Raw genomic sequence first — 17,082 nt, forward strand, 5'->3', positions numbered from 1 at the left:
ATTTGTCTTTATGTTCTTGGGACTTATAAGAATCTTGTAGTGTGTACATCAGGCGGGTCATGTGTCTTTGGAAAACTAGCACCTTTTTGTGATTTTGTAGTTGCATGATAGTTTCACATTATAATAGTGGGGGCTCGGATGTCAAACCTCCTTTGCGGGTGTTGGTCCTTGCCAGCAGTCATCCCCTACTGCCAAAGACCTGCTTTTTAAAATGTATATCACCTGTCCACCTCCTTCCCCTTCCGGTACCCCCCTCACTAGTGCCCTCTCTCCCTTTCGTTTTCACCCTTCCAGCCTCTCTACCCCCGTTCTCTCTCGTTCTGCCATTTCTCTCCATGCCCCCATTTCTCTCTCCCTGTGCCCCCTTTCTCTCTCTCCCTGTACCCCCCTTACTCTCCATACCATTTTCCCGTGACCCATAGCTTTGGCTGCAGGTGAGTTGGCACAACTCCTGTGAGAGAAGTGTCTCTAGATTAGGTGGCACGTGCCCCTGCTGGGACCATGGTCAGGCGTTTGTCTGTTACACAGAAAACCACGTCTCCGTTAAACTGCAGTTTGAGAGTATTTTTGGTTATTGTGTTTATTTACTGTACCAAATGAATCATGGTGGAACCGGGAATCTTATGCCAGAGCATCCCAGGAATCCAAAAAGTAAAACTGAAAAAACACATTTTGGAGAAAAATCATGTGATGTTGCAGAAATCGCTTCATCTCTTAGTGGTGTTTAATGTAGGTTCATTTACAAACCCCAGCCATCATATAAGGTCTCTGGAATGCCTTAGACCTGGCAGAGTCTCTTGATGCCCATGAGCAACAGTAAAGAGCATGTTCACCGCTGAAGAGAGTGACCACTTCCCCATTCATCCCTTTGTGCCTGCAAACAGAGCTGAATACTTCACCTTTCACCACTTTGCATCTGCAAACAGAGCTGACCACTTCACCAGCTGAACAACATTTGCACAAGCGTCGCTGACACCCCGTACTACCGATTTTTTTATTGCATATGATGCCTCAATCAATTCAAGTACATTTGTTGTGATCGGTAGTCCCTGTCCCCTGCTATACGTTCCATCGTAAATTTTTAGATCCTGTTTTTTGTATTTTTATTCATCCATTCACACTCCTTTACATTAAAATAGCCATAGCTTTACTGTACAGTTGCTAGAATAGCTTATAATATGGTATAGTGTGTAATTTTTAAATAATCACTCCACTGCAAACAAAAACATTGATAAAAAACACTACCATTTACAATGCCAGTAGCTCCAACTGCAACAAATGCGAGACCTATTGCATTGCAAATGCTTGTTTTATCACCAGGTACTAACAGGAACACACAAGAGATGTTCCTTTGAGCGCATAGTACGCACTTACACCTGACAAGAGGTACCATTGGAGTACAGGGTGTCTTTCCCTACTACTATTTTTATTCACGATTTCACACCAGACGGTCCTGACGAAGCGCATAGGGATCCACTAGGGACCGATTCTAAGCGCAAAACATGTTGACCAACACACTCATTCACAATCACACATGGGCACTGAGAGCAGCAGAGTAATACCCTGACCTCTATGTTATTTGTTAATAGAAGTGCTCCATCTCCCCTGTATAATTATTTTAGTCTTACCCCCTGCACCTATGAATAAATTGACCCTTAGGTACCGGAGGGGTACTTTCTAACGCACTTTCAACTACCCTTTTAGGCCCACACACCCGCATGCACAACTGCGGCGTCTCCTAAAAGATCTCCGACAAAGAGCCCTCTCGTGGGGCCCGTGGGGGACAGCAGCGCCACCCCGACGAGGAGCAACGCCCGATGATGAAGCATGACACTCGCAAGAGTGTGTGAGGGCACTAATTTCTAAAGGAGAAATTCCCCCACCTTCATCAACTGGGAACCACATATAGCGACCAGCTTACCTTACTTTCTCTATTTTCCCTGTCATGCATAACCAAGTTGGTTATGGGTTCACGTTTTAGGAACAGTTACCACGCAGTGATTTCATAAAATCACTAAATACATATAGCAAAGCAACATCTGCTCAAGACCGACACCTCAACTCAAAATGCAAATATGTAAGAAAAAAACATGGGCAGTACATCTTTCTCTGTTCAAGCAGACACATTATGTGATTCATTACCAAACATAAGAGCCACAGATAACTATCTTATCATCAGAAGACTACTCAAGAGCTGTCTCTTTCCTACATGACCAACGCACTCAAACACAAATGTACAGCCTATGCCTGGGCATGTAAATATGTATAATTGATTATATGTACATATTTAAATATGTACATTTTTTGTACAAAAATGTATACTAATAATGGTTTACCAAATATATAGATATTCTTTAGGTCACTTTAAAATTGTATGTATTACATATGGTTAAAATATATGATATATATTTATACATTATTTTATGTTTAACATGTATATAGGTCACCGCATAGTTTTTAGAGAAGTTATTTGATTAGATGTTTATGGGTTTCTCTTTTATTTACCTATCACAATATGTAACTATGATTTTAACAACTGTATCTGTAATTCCTCCCATATTGATATATTGAGGAATACAAAATATATATATATTCACAGAAAAAAACCATAGGTTTCAGGCACGTTATAGTTAGGAATAAGCATTTAAAAAACCTCAGAAATTCACTGAAAAAACCATAGGTTTCAGGGGTGTTATAGTTAGCTGGACTTTTCACTTGTACAAAACCATTGAAATTCCCCCGTTATAGTTAGTTCAGCTAACTATAACTCGCGCACCCGTAATGCACTGCTGATGACGTCACATATTACATCACTCATGACATGGTCAGTGACATCACTCATGACACTCCCCTCCCACCTGCCTAGCATTGTCAGATGACTGTAACCTGTCCCTGCCACCTCCACCCTGCCTGTCCACATGCCATGCCCCTATCCTCTTCCTCCTGTCCTACATGGTCCATTGTACTGCCACACCCTTCTGCCCACCCTGGTCTGTTGTGCTGCAACTGCTCCTCCTGCCTGCCCCGTGCGGTCTGTTGTGAGGCCCCTTCCCCTGAACTTTGTCTGTGCACAGGTCCTGACCCTCCCTTCTATCCTCCATCGTCCTTTGTGCATGCCCCTGCACCCTCCTTCTTGCCCATCATAGCCATTGTGCTGCCACTAACCCTCCCACTTGCCATGCATGGTCTTCTGTGCTGCCATGGCCCCTCCCACCTTCCCTGTGTGGTCAGTTAGCTGCCCCTGAACCCCTCCCACCTTCCCTCCATGGTCTTTGTGTATGCCATCACAGTCTCACTGTTGCTCTTCATGGTGTGTCTTGCTTCTAGTGCCCATCCTGCCTGACCTCCATGGCTATCTTGCTACTCCTGCCCTGCCCCCTTGCCCCCAGTCCTCTGTTTACATGTGCAGACCCCTACTCCCTCCCTCCTGGCTGGTCTGTTCCATTGTAATGCCCTTGATCCGTCCCTCCTGCCCTTTATGGTCTGTTATGCTGCAGCTTTCTCTCCTGTCTGTCCATTATGGTCAGCTAGCTACCATTGCCTCTTGCCCCTCTGTTCTCTGTTGTCCATGTGCATGGTCCTGTCCCCTCCCTCTTGCTTTCTATGGATTGTTGTGCTGCACTCCCGTACCGCATGCCCTGTGTGGTGTATTGTGCTGCTGCAAACCCTGATGCCTGCCCTGCAGGGTCAGTTTGGTGCACCTCTCCATGTCCCTCCTGTCCTCTGTTATCCAAGTCCATGTCCCTACTCCATTTCCTTCCATGATCCAACAATGTACCATACTTGCGAACATTTTGAACTTGGTAAGAGGGAGATTTTGAAAAAAACTGGGGTATTGATTTTCCCCTTTGAGTTACATTGAAAAAGAGGAGATTGTAGACAGGAGACAGATCAAATAAAGCCCATTTGAGCTTAAAAACATTGGACGTTTCCTGGCTGAATCGGGTCTGTTGGCATCTATGGTTGTACTACCATTGCCTCTTCCTTCTGCCCACAATGGTCTATTATATTGCCACAGCCTCTCTTGCAAGTCCTGTATTGTTGGTTTGTTGCCCCTGCCTCCCTTTCCACTGCCCTCCATAGTCTGTTGTGCTGCCACGGCCCTTTCTGCCTGCTCAGTGTGGTTAAATTGTTGCCTTTGCACCCTCCTACCTGCCTTCAATTTTCAGAGTCCGTGCCCCTGGCCTCTGCCTCTCAACAGTATCCTAATGAACAACTAGATTGCTAACATTCTATATTTATTACAAAAGTGTGGAACGCCTGACGTCATCTTGATGTAATCAAAACTGTAATACCTAGAGCATTTTCTTTAGAAATTACATATATGAGAAGGTCTTATTGGCATCAAAATTATGGTTAGTGCTCTAAAAGACTAAAATAAGGACATATTTTCTGAGTTTTCAAATAGCGACAAAGCACTTTTAAATTATTTGTTACCTTTATGTTTTTTTATCCAGTTGACCACTTGATTAAATGTTGCACTTAGGGGAGAGGATGTGGTGTTACTTCCAGAACTGCAGACTTTGCAACTGGGGAACCAGGTTGGAGTTTCTGCTTCAGCTCGACATTCTGTGATTCTGGTCAAATCACTTAGTCTCCCCATGTCTACAACCAAAATGAATTTGTTCTTGTGTGATGTAACCAATGCTCATGTAAAGCACTCCAATACCTGACAAGTCTGCACTATATAACACTGCAAAAACACAAAATAATAAGTGTTTTGCACACTTCTGTCATTGGGCTATATTTGGGCTACATCTGGGTGATTTTGGGCTACATTTGGGCTCTTTTGTCTCCGGTGGCCATCTTGGGAGATTTATTTGTTATGAAGTTTCCTAATTTCCTCATGTACTGCAGTCTCCTCAGTAGGAAATGCTTTCAGTTTTTTACTTTGATTCCATCATGAAGGTATTCAGATATGTCACACATTTGCCATAAATTCTGAATGTTAGCACTCTAGTTGCTCATTAGATCACTGTAGTAAAACTACTGTTCACCATGGAACTCTGCTCCTGGTATTAAAAGTGCATGTTTCAGTCTGCATGTCAGACTTTTTTAATGAAATAGAAGAGGATTTGAGAAGTCACTCAAAATGTGTGCCCTCATTTTCTTTCTTCCGCATTAATCATAATTTCTATGGCAAAATGAACCCCCTCATTGTGTTCCTTTTTAAATTAAATGTTTTAAGTGTTACCAGTTTATTCCAATCAAGATGGCTTCAGGTGTGCCATACTTTTGTTCTAAGTAAGACAGTAAGCGCTCTAGTTGTTTTTAAGAACACTCTGGGACATTCTGTCTATACTTGGGCTACATCTGGGTGATATTTGGGCTACATTTGGGATCTTGTGTCTCTGGTGGCCATCTTGGGAGACTTATTTGTTATGAAGTTTCCTAATTTCCTCATTTACTGCAGTCTCCTCAGTAGGAAATGCTTTCAGTTTTTTACTTTGATTCCATCAAGAAGGCATTCAGATGTGTCACACATTTGCCATAAATTCAGGATGTTAGCACTCTTTTTGCTCATTAGATCACTGTAGTAAAGCTACTGCTCACCAGGGAAAACTGCTGCTGGTATTGAAAGTGCATGTTTCAGTCTGCATGTCAGAATTTTTTAATAAAATAGAAGAGGATTGGAGAAGTCACTCAAAATGTGCCCTAATTTTTCTTTCTGCAGCACTAATCATACTTTTTATGGAAAAATGAACCCCCTCATTTTGTTCCTTTTTAAATTAAATGTTTTAAGAGTTACCACTTTAATCCAAGCAAGATGGCTTCAGGTGTGCCATACGTTTAGCATAAGTAGGACTGTTAGCGCTCTAGTTGTTCTTTGGAACACTCTGGGAAGCTGCAGTAGAACACAAAGGAATCAACTGACAGTCTCTGCCCTTGTTGGATGTACATGTTTTACTGAGAATGTCAGACTTCATTCTCACATGACTGAGAAAGATAATGTGAATTTACAGAAAATAAGCTCTCAGTTTAGCTTATAGATCACCTTCCAAACCTCTGTGGGAAAAAATATTTTTCTCTCAATCATGATATCCCAGCAGAAGGCTTTTTCACATGGTGAAATCACCTTAGAACATACCACAATTCCTAAAATGAGTATGGTACCATCAACAAATGATTTATAATGTAACTAAAGTCTTAAAACCTTCTATTAACTGCAATGCTTTTTAATGAGGTGCTATCATGTATATTGGTCCCAAGATGGCTGCCAACACTTCTTGGATGAAGTGCTGACAGCCAATCAGATCTCAGGATGAGATGTGTGGTTAGGCTCCGCCCACATATATATATGATTTTACTTTTGATTTTCTCAGTAACTACTGAACAGATTGACGCCATATATGCAAAAGGCACATCCCTGAGCTGAGGACTACCTCTCTGCCAAATTTCAAGTAATTCTGTTCAGCCGTTCGGGCTGTACCTTGGACTAAAGGTCCCTATGAAAAATTGCATGGGGAAAACACGTTTTGGGACCCCCCTTTTTTCTCAGCCCCCGCTTAACGAATCCCCCCGAGACTTTCAGGGTAGGAGTGGAGCGGAGCGCCCCACCTATTTTGAAGATTTCGCGAGGATTCGTCAACCGGCGCCAAAGTTATTCCAATAGAATGTTGCGGATTTCCTATGGAAACACGGTCCTAACTATAACTATCTACTGGCGACCGCCAGTAGATAGATATATATATATATATATATATATTATCACTTAAAAAACCATAGGTTTCACACATGTTATAGTTAGCTGGACATTTCACTCGTAAAAAACCAATGAAATTCCCCCGTTATAGTTAGTTCAGATGACTATAACTCGCGCGCCCGCAATCCACTGCTCATGACGTCACATATTACATCACTCATGACATGGTCAGTGGCATCACTCATGACATCACTGATGACATCATCCTTGTGATAGAGTGGCGGTCGCACGAGTTATAGTTATCTGAACTAACTATAACGGGGGAATTTCATTGGTTTTTTACGAGTGAAATGTCCAGCTAACTATAACATGTGTGAAACCTATGGTTTTTTAAGTGAATTTGCAAGGTTTTTTAAATGCTAATTCCTAACTGTACCGTGTGTCAAACCTATGGTTTTTTGACCATTGAAACCCATAGTAATCAATGTTGACCAAAGATAGTCCCACCCCACTCGGTCAAACGCCTTTTCGGCGTCCAAAAGTATCATACCGAGTGGGGTGGGACCAATCCCGGCCACATCGAATGCAGTAATAGCCGTATTGATATGGGCGGTGGTATCTCTCCCCATGACAAAGCCATGTTGTTGAGGGGTCACCAAATGAGGTATAAGTGGAGCTAATCGTGTAGCCAATACCTTGGCAAAAATTTTAGCATCTGCATTTATAAGCGAAATGGGTCTATATGGCCCACATTGATCGCTTGGTTTGCCTTTTTTTTAAAAAAAAAAACAATCCTAGTTATATTCCAAGATTCGGGTGCCTTCCCAGTGATTCCTATGTTGCCTATCACAGTAGATAATAATGGTGATAGTTCCTCTGAACATAATTTATAGATTTCTAATGGAATAGTGTCCTCCCCCGAAGCTTTACCTATGGGAAGCGTAGCGATAGCCAGTCTAATCTCTGACTCAGTAATATTTGCAAAGAGCAGCTCAAATCCTTTAATCTGCTTATCCTTAGTTAAATTAGTATCTAAATATTCTTGAATCTTATTGATGACCGGATATTCTTCTGGAGTATATAATGCCCTATAGAATGCCACAAATTGCTCAAGGATCTGCTCTGGTTGAGTATATACCGTGTTATTTTGACCCTTAATTCCTTTTATAAGTGTTCTAGACTTATCGTCAGCAACTTTATATGCAAGAATTTTGCCAATCTTGTCTCCGCTCTCGTATTGAGCGAGATGATATTTATGTAAGCTGATCGCATTTTTCTCCATAAGCCTAGTTTTAATATTAAGCTTAGAACTAGCTAAACTGTTGTGTGAACCCCCGTATACTCGCTTTAACCATATCCCAAACTATACTAGGTGAAGCTGAGTTTAGATTAATTATAATAAACTCCGCCAAATGTACTTTTAATTGTGAGATATAGTCCTTATTAGACAGCAAGTGTCGGGGAAATGTAAATGGCCTAGGTTTCTGGCAATTCTGTTGGATAGTAAACGATAGTATGATTGGACTATGATCCGAGGCCACTCTTGGGCATATCTCCATGGAGCTATTCGCTAGGATATTGTCCGATACCCAGGCCATATCAATTCTTGAGCATAACTGATGAGGTGCTGAATAGTATGTAAAGCCAGCAATAGAAGGATATAAAGTTTGCCATGCATCTTTTATATTATGGATGCGTCCAAGTTCAATAATAGCAGCTCGAGATCGACGCATCCTCCGAAATGCTCGGTGTCTAGTAGTATCAATATCGTAATCCATAATGAGGTTAAAATCTCCCATTAAGATAAGTTCTCCGCTACTATCAAGCAGTTCTATATTTAGCCTTTCTATAATAGAGGGGTCATCAATGTTTGAACCATAAAATACGCAAAAAGTGTAAGTATTATCATGCCATAATAGTTGAACAATGGCCCATCGCCCGGCTTTATCAACCTTAGTTTTAGTTATTGCTAAACTTAGCCTTTTCTGTCTTAAAATAACAATGGCTACAGGCTTTGTATGATCACCCATTGGCTAAGCTTAGCTATGCTGGGATAACTTCGACCAGCTTCTCAATCCATCGAGGAACACGGCAAGGGTGTCCATTATCGCCCTTGCTATTTGCGTTATCTTTGGAACCTTTTCTTGCTGCTTTACAAGCTCATCCCAATATTATTCCTTTTGAACATGGTCAGAATTCGCTAAAAATTACGGCTTACGCCGATGATATAGCGATTTATTCTACAAATGTACCGGAAGCTATACTGGGTATTACCGAGGAGGCTAACAAATTTGGGTCTGTTTCTGGTTATAAACTCAACTCACATAAGACACAAGTTATTATGAATTATAAGTCGCCGGTTCCGGTTATAGGTATGTGTCGGACAGCTACTTATCTTGGCATTAAAATCTCTTCTAATATTAATGAAATAATTACTCTTAACTACGAGGCTCTTCTTAAACAAACTGCTACAACTTTTAAAAAGTGGCATAAGGTCCCTCTCCGTATTACTGGTCGGATTAACTTAATTAAAATGAGTATATTACCTAAATTCTTATATCTATGTAGGTCTATACCACTTTTTGTTAACAATACGTACTTTAAGCGACTAGACGGGATTTTTAGCAGTTATATATGGGGTTACAAGAATGCCCGTAGATCAATTACTTTGCTTACATTACCGTTTAATCAAGGTGGTCTTAACTTCCCCGATTTCAGATTATATATTTTTTCAGCTTTTTTAAGTCGTCTTCGTAGCTTGTTCATTCGGAACAAGCATTCGTACTATTGCTATCAATTCTCGCTGGGTGAGGATTCTAACATGTTTTTAGCAAAAGCGAACGATCCAAACTACTTCAAGCGAGTAAAATTTAAGACCATTAGAGACAGTGTTAAAATCTGGCAACTTATTTTGACTAAGTGTAATGCGAAGTTTTTTCATCCTCAACTGTATTTATGGGCGAACCCTGATCTGCCAGGAATATTTCATGATGGGTCATTTAAAGCGTGGAAAACTGCTGGAATAGAAACACTAGGTGACTTGTATGGTAATGACGGCTTTTTGGCTTTTGAGACACTTAAAATACTCTATAAACTACACGTTTCAAATATATTCAAATTTATGATTACTTTACACGCAAAATGAAGCTCTTAAATATTTCGGATTCTGATATTTGGAAATGTTTCTATACCAGCAAAGTTAGATCACTTATCAGTTTTGGATACAGTGTTTTAATTTCTTTCAAATTAGACGACTGTGGGAAAAATGCGGAGAAATGGAGTTCTCGATTAGGCTTAAACATTACTGCTAATCAGATTTCTTTTGCCCTCTGTAGTTTAAATCGCTCTATTCACTCTTCTAGTTTGAGATTACAGCAATATAAAACTATCTGCCAACTATATTATACTCCAGAAAGAATCTCAAAATGGTCTAGTAATAGTCTTAGTAATGAGCGGACAAGTTGCCCTAAATGTGATCTCATAGCTTCAAGTTTAGAACATATGTTGTTCACGTGCCCTGGACTTACGGAATTCTGGTGTAAAATAAGGCAGGGAATGGCTCAGATTCTGCTCTGACCAATAACACTTAGTGTAACTAATGTATTGCTTGGTATTCAGACCTCAAATAACCCACAAGCAGGCTTACAAGCAGACCTTATCAATATTTTAATAGGACGTGCCAGATTGACTGTAGCTCGAACTTGGATTTCTAAAAACCCACCACAAGTGATGGAATGGTGGATCCTTGTTAAGGAAATCTATACTATGGAATCTTCTCTTGCTAAGATTAGAGGTGTTAAATCCTCACAAAAGATTGATAGAATCTGGGGGCCCTCATTTATTTGAAGGTAGTCGGAAGAAGGATAGGGGGGAATAATGAGGAAGGGACTGCTGGGAAAGGTGGTAGAGGTGTTAAGGAACGCAGCCGAAGAAAGATCATTTATCTCTCATTCTGTGTTTTGAGTAACTCATTAACTTGTATTTTTTTCACCTGCTTCTGAACAAATACTATATTTCTGATTCCTAACTTGGATTTATATACCCCTACTCTGTTAAGACTTACCGGATACGTTAATGTACAATTTGTCATGTAACTTCTCAATAAAAAGATTAAAAAAAAAAAAAAAAGAAACCTATGTTTTTTTAAGTGAATTTGTAAGGTTTTTTTAAATGCTAAGTTATGTATGTATTATTTTATTTTTTATATATTTATTTTACAATAAACTACCTATGTATATAGTTACAGATTGACTGTATCCTGTAATATGGAATGGCTCGTTTAAAATGTTTTTTTTTTTTAAGGTTTTTCACCGTGCGCGCACGGAGCGCACACCCCGCAAATTTTTGAAAAAAAATTAAAAAAAAAATTTACCCTTCGGGGACCTTCAGGGACCCCCTGACAAAGGCTAGGGGGTCAGGAACTCTCTACCCTGCCCCCTTTTCACGTTCTCCATCTTTCTTTTTCACTGTCACACACCAAACACACAAAATGGCGGCCGACACCTCCTGATTTTGACCGATTCGAATGATGACTGACATGTAACCACCAATCAGAATTGCGCTCGCGCACGTTAGGGTGCGCGCACCGTGCGCGCACAGTGCGCGCTTAGAGATATTTATGTACTTTTAAATGCAATTTTCTCAGGAACTACTGAACAGATTGACACCATATATGCAAAAGGCACATGCCTGACCTGAGGACTACCTCTTTGCCAAATTTCAAGTAATTCTGTTCAGCCGTTCGGGCTGTACCTTCGACTAAAGGTCCTATGGGAAAATGCATGGGGAAAACGCGTTTTGGGACCCCCCTTTTTTCTCAGCCCCCGCTTGACGAATCACCCCAAGACTTTCAGGGTAGGAGATGAGCGGAGCGCCCCATTAGTTTTGAAAATTTCGCGAGGATTCGTCAACCGGTGCCAAAGTTATTCAAAATAGAATTTTAGATTTCCTATGGAAACACAGTCCTAACTATAACTATCTACTGGCGACCGCCAGCAGATAATATATATTAATATTAATTTGCTTTTACGTACAACGCCTGTAAGTCTGAATTTCTAACTTACTGTCCATACTTGCACATATGGAACTTTATTCAATTCAATTTATATCTTTTTATTATTTTCCTTTATAAATGTATACCCTTTCACATTAGGGCTTGATAAAAATAATCAAGGATGGTCCTATTCAACCGATGGACATGTACCCCTAGGAAATGTATTCAAATCATAGAAATAAATATAAATAACATTTATAAAATCCTAGTAGAAGAGGTCCTGCGCACACGTTTCAGGATAATACTTTCATTAGAAACTGATAGAGGAATGAAAAGGCTCAAAGGTTGTAGGATTTCGAAATAATGAAGGTCGACATCAGAAGTCTCAGTGCAAAGAATTCTTTATGTATGTCATTACCTGACCAATACATAATACACAACAAATCAGCCGACACGTGTTTCGTCACACCGTGTAAAGATGTGACTCTTCAGGGCTAAGAAGGACATAAAGCAAAGATCGAATGAGTAAGAAATGTAAATACTAAGCAAAAAACTAAAACAAACAATGAGCGGGTCCGAAGTGTGGAAAGTGCTCACATTGCGAAGTGAGACAAACGTGCACCAGAATAAGCCAAAACAGAAGACATGGAAAACAGAAGTCATTAAAACCAGGAAAACACCCTATTGTAACTGGAGTAGCTTAGGACTAGTCCAAATGGGAGAAAGAGAAACGGATTGTGTAGAGAATAAATAAAAAAGACCCGTTAAGAAATGTGTGTCATTTAAGGGACGCGAGTTGCGTGTCAAAATAAACACCAAACATGCAGGCAAAGAGATAACACTAGTCAACATATTGCAATCGATAGTTGGCCAGGAAAACGCATGGAAGACATAAAAGAGAGACAGAAAATGTAGGAGGATATAGAACAAAACGCCAGCCAAGAACATGACAGAGCTGACAAGAGCATGATAAAGAACTGAACAGAAAACAAAAGCATGATGAATTCTAAAAGTATAAAGGGGTAGGTAAAGCCACGTGATGATTACAGAAAGAATAAATGCAAGAACACAGTAACAAAAAGCATGATGAATTCTAAAAGTAAAAGGGGTAGGTAAAGCCACGTGATGATTACAAAAAGAAAAATGCAAGAACATAGTATCAATTCAACATGTAGTGAAACAAACAATATAGCAATGTAATGACTGTTGACACCAACCTCCCGGCAGAGCATTGTGTCAGTTATATTCGAAGTAATTATTAAATATTAATGCAATGGTACAAAACTCACGAGGCAAAAGAAAATCGAAAAGCAGAAGGATAACAAAATAAGGGAACACGCGTTCGATGAATGAATATGTGATTGAAGCAATCATACGATAAATAAAGACAACATAATAACAAGAGAGCCGTGCAGTGCTTATCAGAGGGGATAGGGGGAGCGGGAACGAGCTCTCAGTAAGGGGGAGCAGCGAGAAAAGGGTGGTGTGAAACAAGGGGAGAAAAAGTGTAAAATGAAGCAAGTACCTTGTTGCGCAGATGAGTATGTGCATGGAGACCGATCCTGAGCACGAGAAGGCAAAGGGTGCGGTGCGTTAGGACCGACCTTCCAACGCGGTGAAGTGGGGGACGATGTGCACCAACCACATGGGTAAATGGCTGTTCAATCTATGAGTGAATAAAGGCAAAGTGAGCCTAGTGCTTGTCTTATTGTGAAAATGGGTCTAGTGGGGAAGATGCTTACCGAGTATGTGGAGGATCGCGGGTACAGGATCCACCGATTTCCAGGATGTGGGAACAGAATGGTCAGGGAACCGGAAGTTTAAGTAGAAGGTACGCGTGTGCCGGAATTAACAACTAGAACGTGCAGTGCACACGGAATCATGACATAGCGGAAGTGAGGACGTGAGTGACCTTGTCGTCATGGTGACACGTGATTGGGTCGAAATTGGCTCGTGGGGGTGAGCGCGCAAAGGAGACAGCGGTAACAGAAACACAAAAGCACAAATAAAGTTTGGATAAAATGACATACATAAAGAATACTTTGCACTGAGACTTCTGATGTCGACCTTCATTATTTCGAAATCCTACAACCTTTGAGCCTTTTCATTCCTCTATCAGTTTCTAATGAAAGTATTATCCTGAAACTTGTGCGCAGGACCTCTTCTACTGTTTCTTTGAGTGGGTCTGACCCACTTGGTTGCAGGGGCTATTTTCTGGGTTGGTACCCCTGACCTGTCAGCACCGTATTTAATTTTTGCCAGTGAAAACTCACAGTGCACATGCTTGAGCACCATCTTCCTTTATCCCTATCTAACCCTTTCACATTGTGATTTATAAAATCATGGTTGCCCATCCAGGGCTTAATAGAAAAACGTTGAGGAACATATACTTTATTTTTGCATGAATGAGCTAATTTTATTAATGAATTGATTTATATCATTGCTATAATTGGGGATCCCAATGAAAGGACAGTTGGAATAATAACTGACATTTATGATGGTTGGACCTGCAGTTGAATAGGAGGTTATACTGTGAAGAAACAATAAGCATTCAAAGATGGCCGACACAAGAATAGACCATTGTGAGTTCTGCCCTTTGCTGATTTCACTGACAATGAATTGCTTCCTTTTTCGGTTTCGTTTATTTTAAATGGCAGAATGAATTCGAGCCACACCAAGTTTGAGAAAAGCGTACATGCAGACTGTCTGGTGTTTAACGTGTTGGCAATAAAAATCTAACGAGGATATTCCTGGTGTGCACCTCATTGTTTGTGGTCACTACGAGACCACCGTTGTGGAATACATATATATATATTTTAATTGTATTATACGTACAATGTCTGAATTTCTAACTTACTATTCATACTTGCACAAATGGAACTTTATTCAATACAATCATATTTTTATTATTTTCCTTTATAAATGCATTCCCTTTCTATATAGTTCTACATCTACATATTGTTTTACTTTACTCCTAAGAAAGAAGGAATGTCCAGCTCCCTCCAATGCACTACTCTGTCTCATTCTAAACCTCTCTCAATATATCCTCTACCTCCAATCTCGACCTTATCCCAAACCTCATTTTACTACTATGATCTCCCAAAGATCCTTTCTTGACTCTTCCCTCCTTTATTCCTCCTTGACTTGCCTTAAACTTCATTTTACTACTATGATCTTCCTAATACCCTTTCGAGATTATTCTATCCCCTATCCCTCATTTAACTCATTCCAAACCTCATTTAACTAATATGATCTCCCAAATAACACTATATAAACCATTGGTACTCACAAACATTTCCTTGGGGGCCACAAAGTACTGTCAGTGGCATGCCCGAGGGCCGCACCTATGCTAGCAGGGCAAGGGTCAGGGTGATTAAAGGAGAAGTAGGGGGACGTGAAGCAGATGTATGGTGTGGACTTCTGTATGCCACCAAGGCTTATTCTCATGCACCAAGAATTAAAGTCAAAGCATTACCTTCTAATGTAAAACGTGAAAGAGAAATAGATACTTATTTGGTGGCTGAATTGCAAAATGTGATACCAAAAAACCTGGTATCAGTCCTGGCTTCCCCACTTGACCAAACTGTGTGATCCTATGCAATTAGTTAATTTCACTTTGCCTCCTTTTTCTTCATTACCACATATGAGAGCCCCTTGAAATACACAAGTTCAGGAGGTATGCAGTATAAAAACAGTCTCTTGTGTTTTATTTATTAAACTATAAGGTTCCAATTATATAAGAACAAAGGATACACAAAAGGTGCACCTGACAAATGGCTTGCCTCTTGGTTCACTAATGGTATTGTTTTCAGACTGGGGGTGGAATGGATGTCTCCAAGATCATGTTTAAAGACTATCACTGCTAATAAAGGTCTCTCAATGCAGTGATTTAATCTGATCTACTAAGGTAAAACGCTCAAGCAGGTTAATATAATACACTTTTTAGAAGTTTGGAAAGAGTTTATCATGTTTTAACATGTTTAGTGCAAGATGTCTTTAAAACTTAAGGTATTCCTAAAGATAAGGTGCCTAGGACACCTTAGTTGCTTCTTTACAGTTACTTTACGTGTAAATAATTTATGTCCATTTCACAGCTTTCTGGATGATCCTGCTCTGTCACGTGAACAGTAGCCCAGTGCTGCTGTTTACCAGGGGGCCGCAATTAAAGGTCAGGAGGGCTGCATGTGGTTCCCTGGGCCGTACTTTGAGTATCTCTGATCTAAACTCTTCACTCCTCTATCTTATTCAAACTAACAGACTCACATGTCCACCGTCAAAAATTAACATCTTATATTTCCCTATACTAATCCACCACTATTACTTTGGGTTCCGGAGTAGCCTGCTACCCACCGAAAAGCGCTTCAATGCCTCGTCAGGGTAAGCGCCATATAAATACATTTAAAATATGCTGACTTTTTATACAGTATGAATTAAACCAACAACCAAATGAGATTGGATTATAAAAGTATGTGTTGTCTAAAAACATATACGTTTGTAGTTTGAGAGAAATCATAGTCACCTTTAGTCGAGGTGCAGGGAAGTCAGACCTTTTATCAGTTACCACTGCCCCCACCACAACTACTTGTAGAGTGGCAGTTAACGACTCCCTCTGTGCGTGAAGAAGAGGTCGTTCCAGCAATTGTAGGTGGGTGAACACTGGCTTATCCCACCCTCGGATGGAGCAGTTCCCCCTCACATCGGAAGTCATCCTTTGCAGGTTCACACCTTTGAGACGATGCAGTATGTGCGCGAGACTCTGCGGCAGCTGTTACAGCCTCTATTGGTGTGTTTGGGGGTGCCACCCCTTTCATGTGGATCTGGTGTGTCCAGCAGTGATCCTTCCAAAGCCTGTAGTTGGTTACAAGTTAACCAGCCACCCTTTATATGTGGGAAGGTCAGGTGTGAACGTTAAAAGCAGGAGCGTTGGACCAGTTGCGTTCACTCGCCATTAGTAGTGTTGCATGGGGGGTTGGGGGGTGTATAGCCTCTTACCTCCTTCCCGGGACTCCGAAGAAGCCCCTAAACAGGTCATAGACACTCATGGTGAAAGCAGCGCCCCTCGGGAACTGAAAAAGGTATGGTTTAAGGCCACCGAGACCCTGAAACCAACAGTGCGTCAGCTGAGCCTGTGAGGACTGTCACGCTGCCGGAAGACAGGCAGAGTCGGACGAATGTAGTAAACTGCCACACTGCCGGAAAACGGGAGGTAAAGACTGTCGTACTAATTGTGCGGCTTACAAATGTTTACAACAATTTGAATAGGACATTTTCTTGGAATATCGAAATTGCCGTCTATGCTTATAGTGACGTCAAGGATTGTGGGTCACATGATCGGACTATGACCATTAAGTTGCTTTTACTGCTAGTTTTAACTGTTGGACACATAAAATAATTTTCCTTCGTTTTCAATTCCTAAATCGGCACGACCCATTTACTTTGGATCAGA

General features: G+C 40.7%; 1 protein-coding gene across 1 annotated transcript in view; it reads right to left on the reverse strand.

Moving 5' to 3' along the window:
- The window catches only part of HAX1 (HCLS1 associated protein X-1), a 91,763-nt gene extending 75,004 nt beyond the window's left edge, over positions 1-16,759 (reverse strand). The window contains exon 1 of the mRNA XM_085639798.1: positions 16,629-16,759. Within this exon, the coding sequence (XP_085495924.1) occupies positions 16,629-16,678 (50 nt within the window). The 5' untranslated portion in view covers positions 16,679-16,759. The remainder of the gene's footprint in view (positions 1-16,628) is intronic.
- Between the last annotated feature and the right edge of the window lie 323 nt (positions 16,760-17,082).

The sequence above is a fragment of the Triturus cristatus genome, chromosome 12 (assembly GCF_964204655.1).
Source record: "Triturus cristatus chromosome 12, aTriCri1.1, whole genome shotgun sequence".
Classification (NCBI taxonomy): Eukaryota; Metazoa; Chordata; class Amphibia; order Caudata; family Salamandridae; genus Triturus; species Triturus cristatus.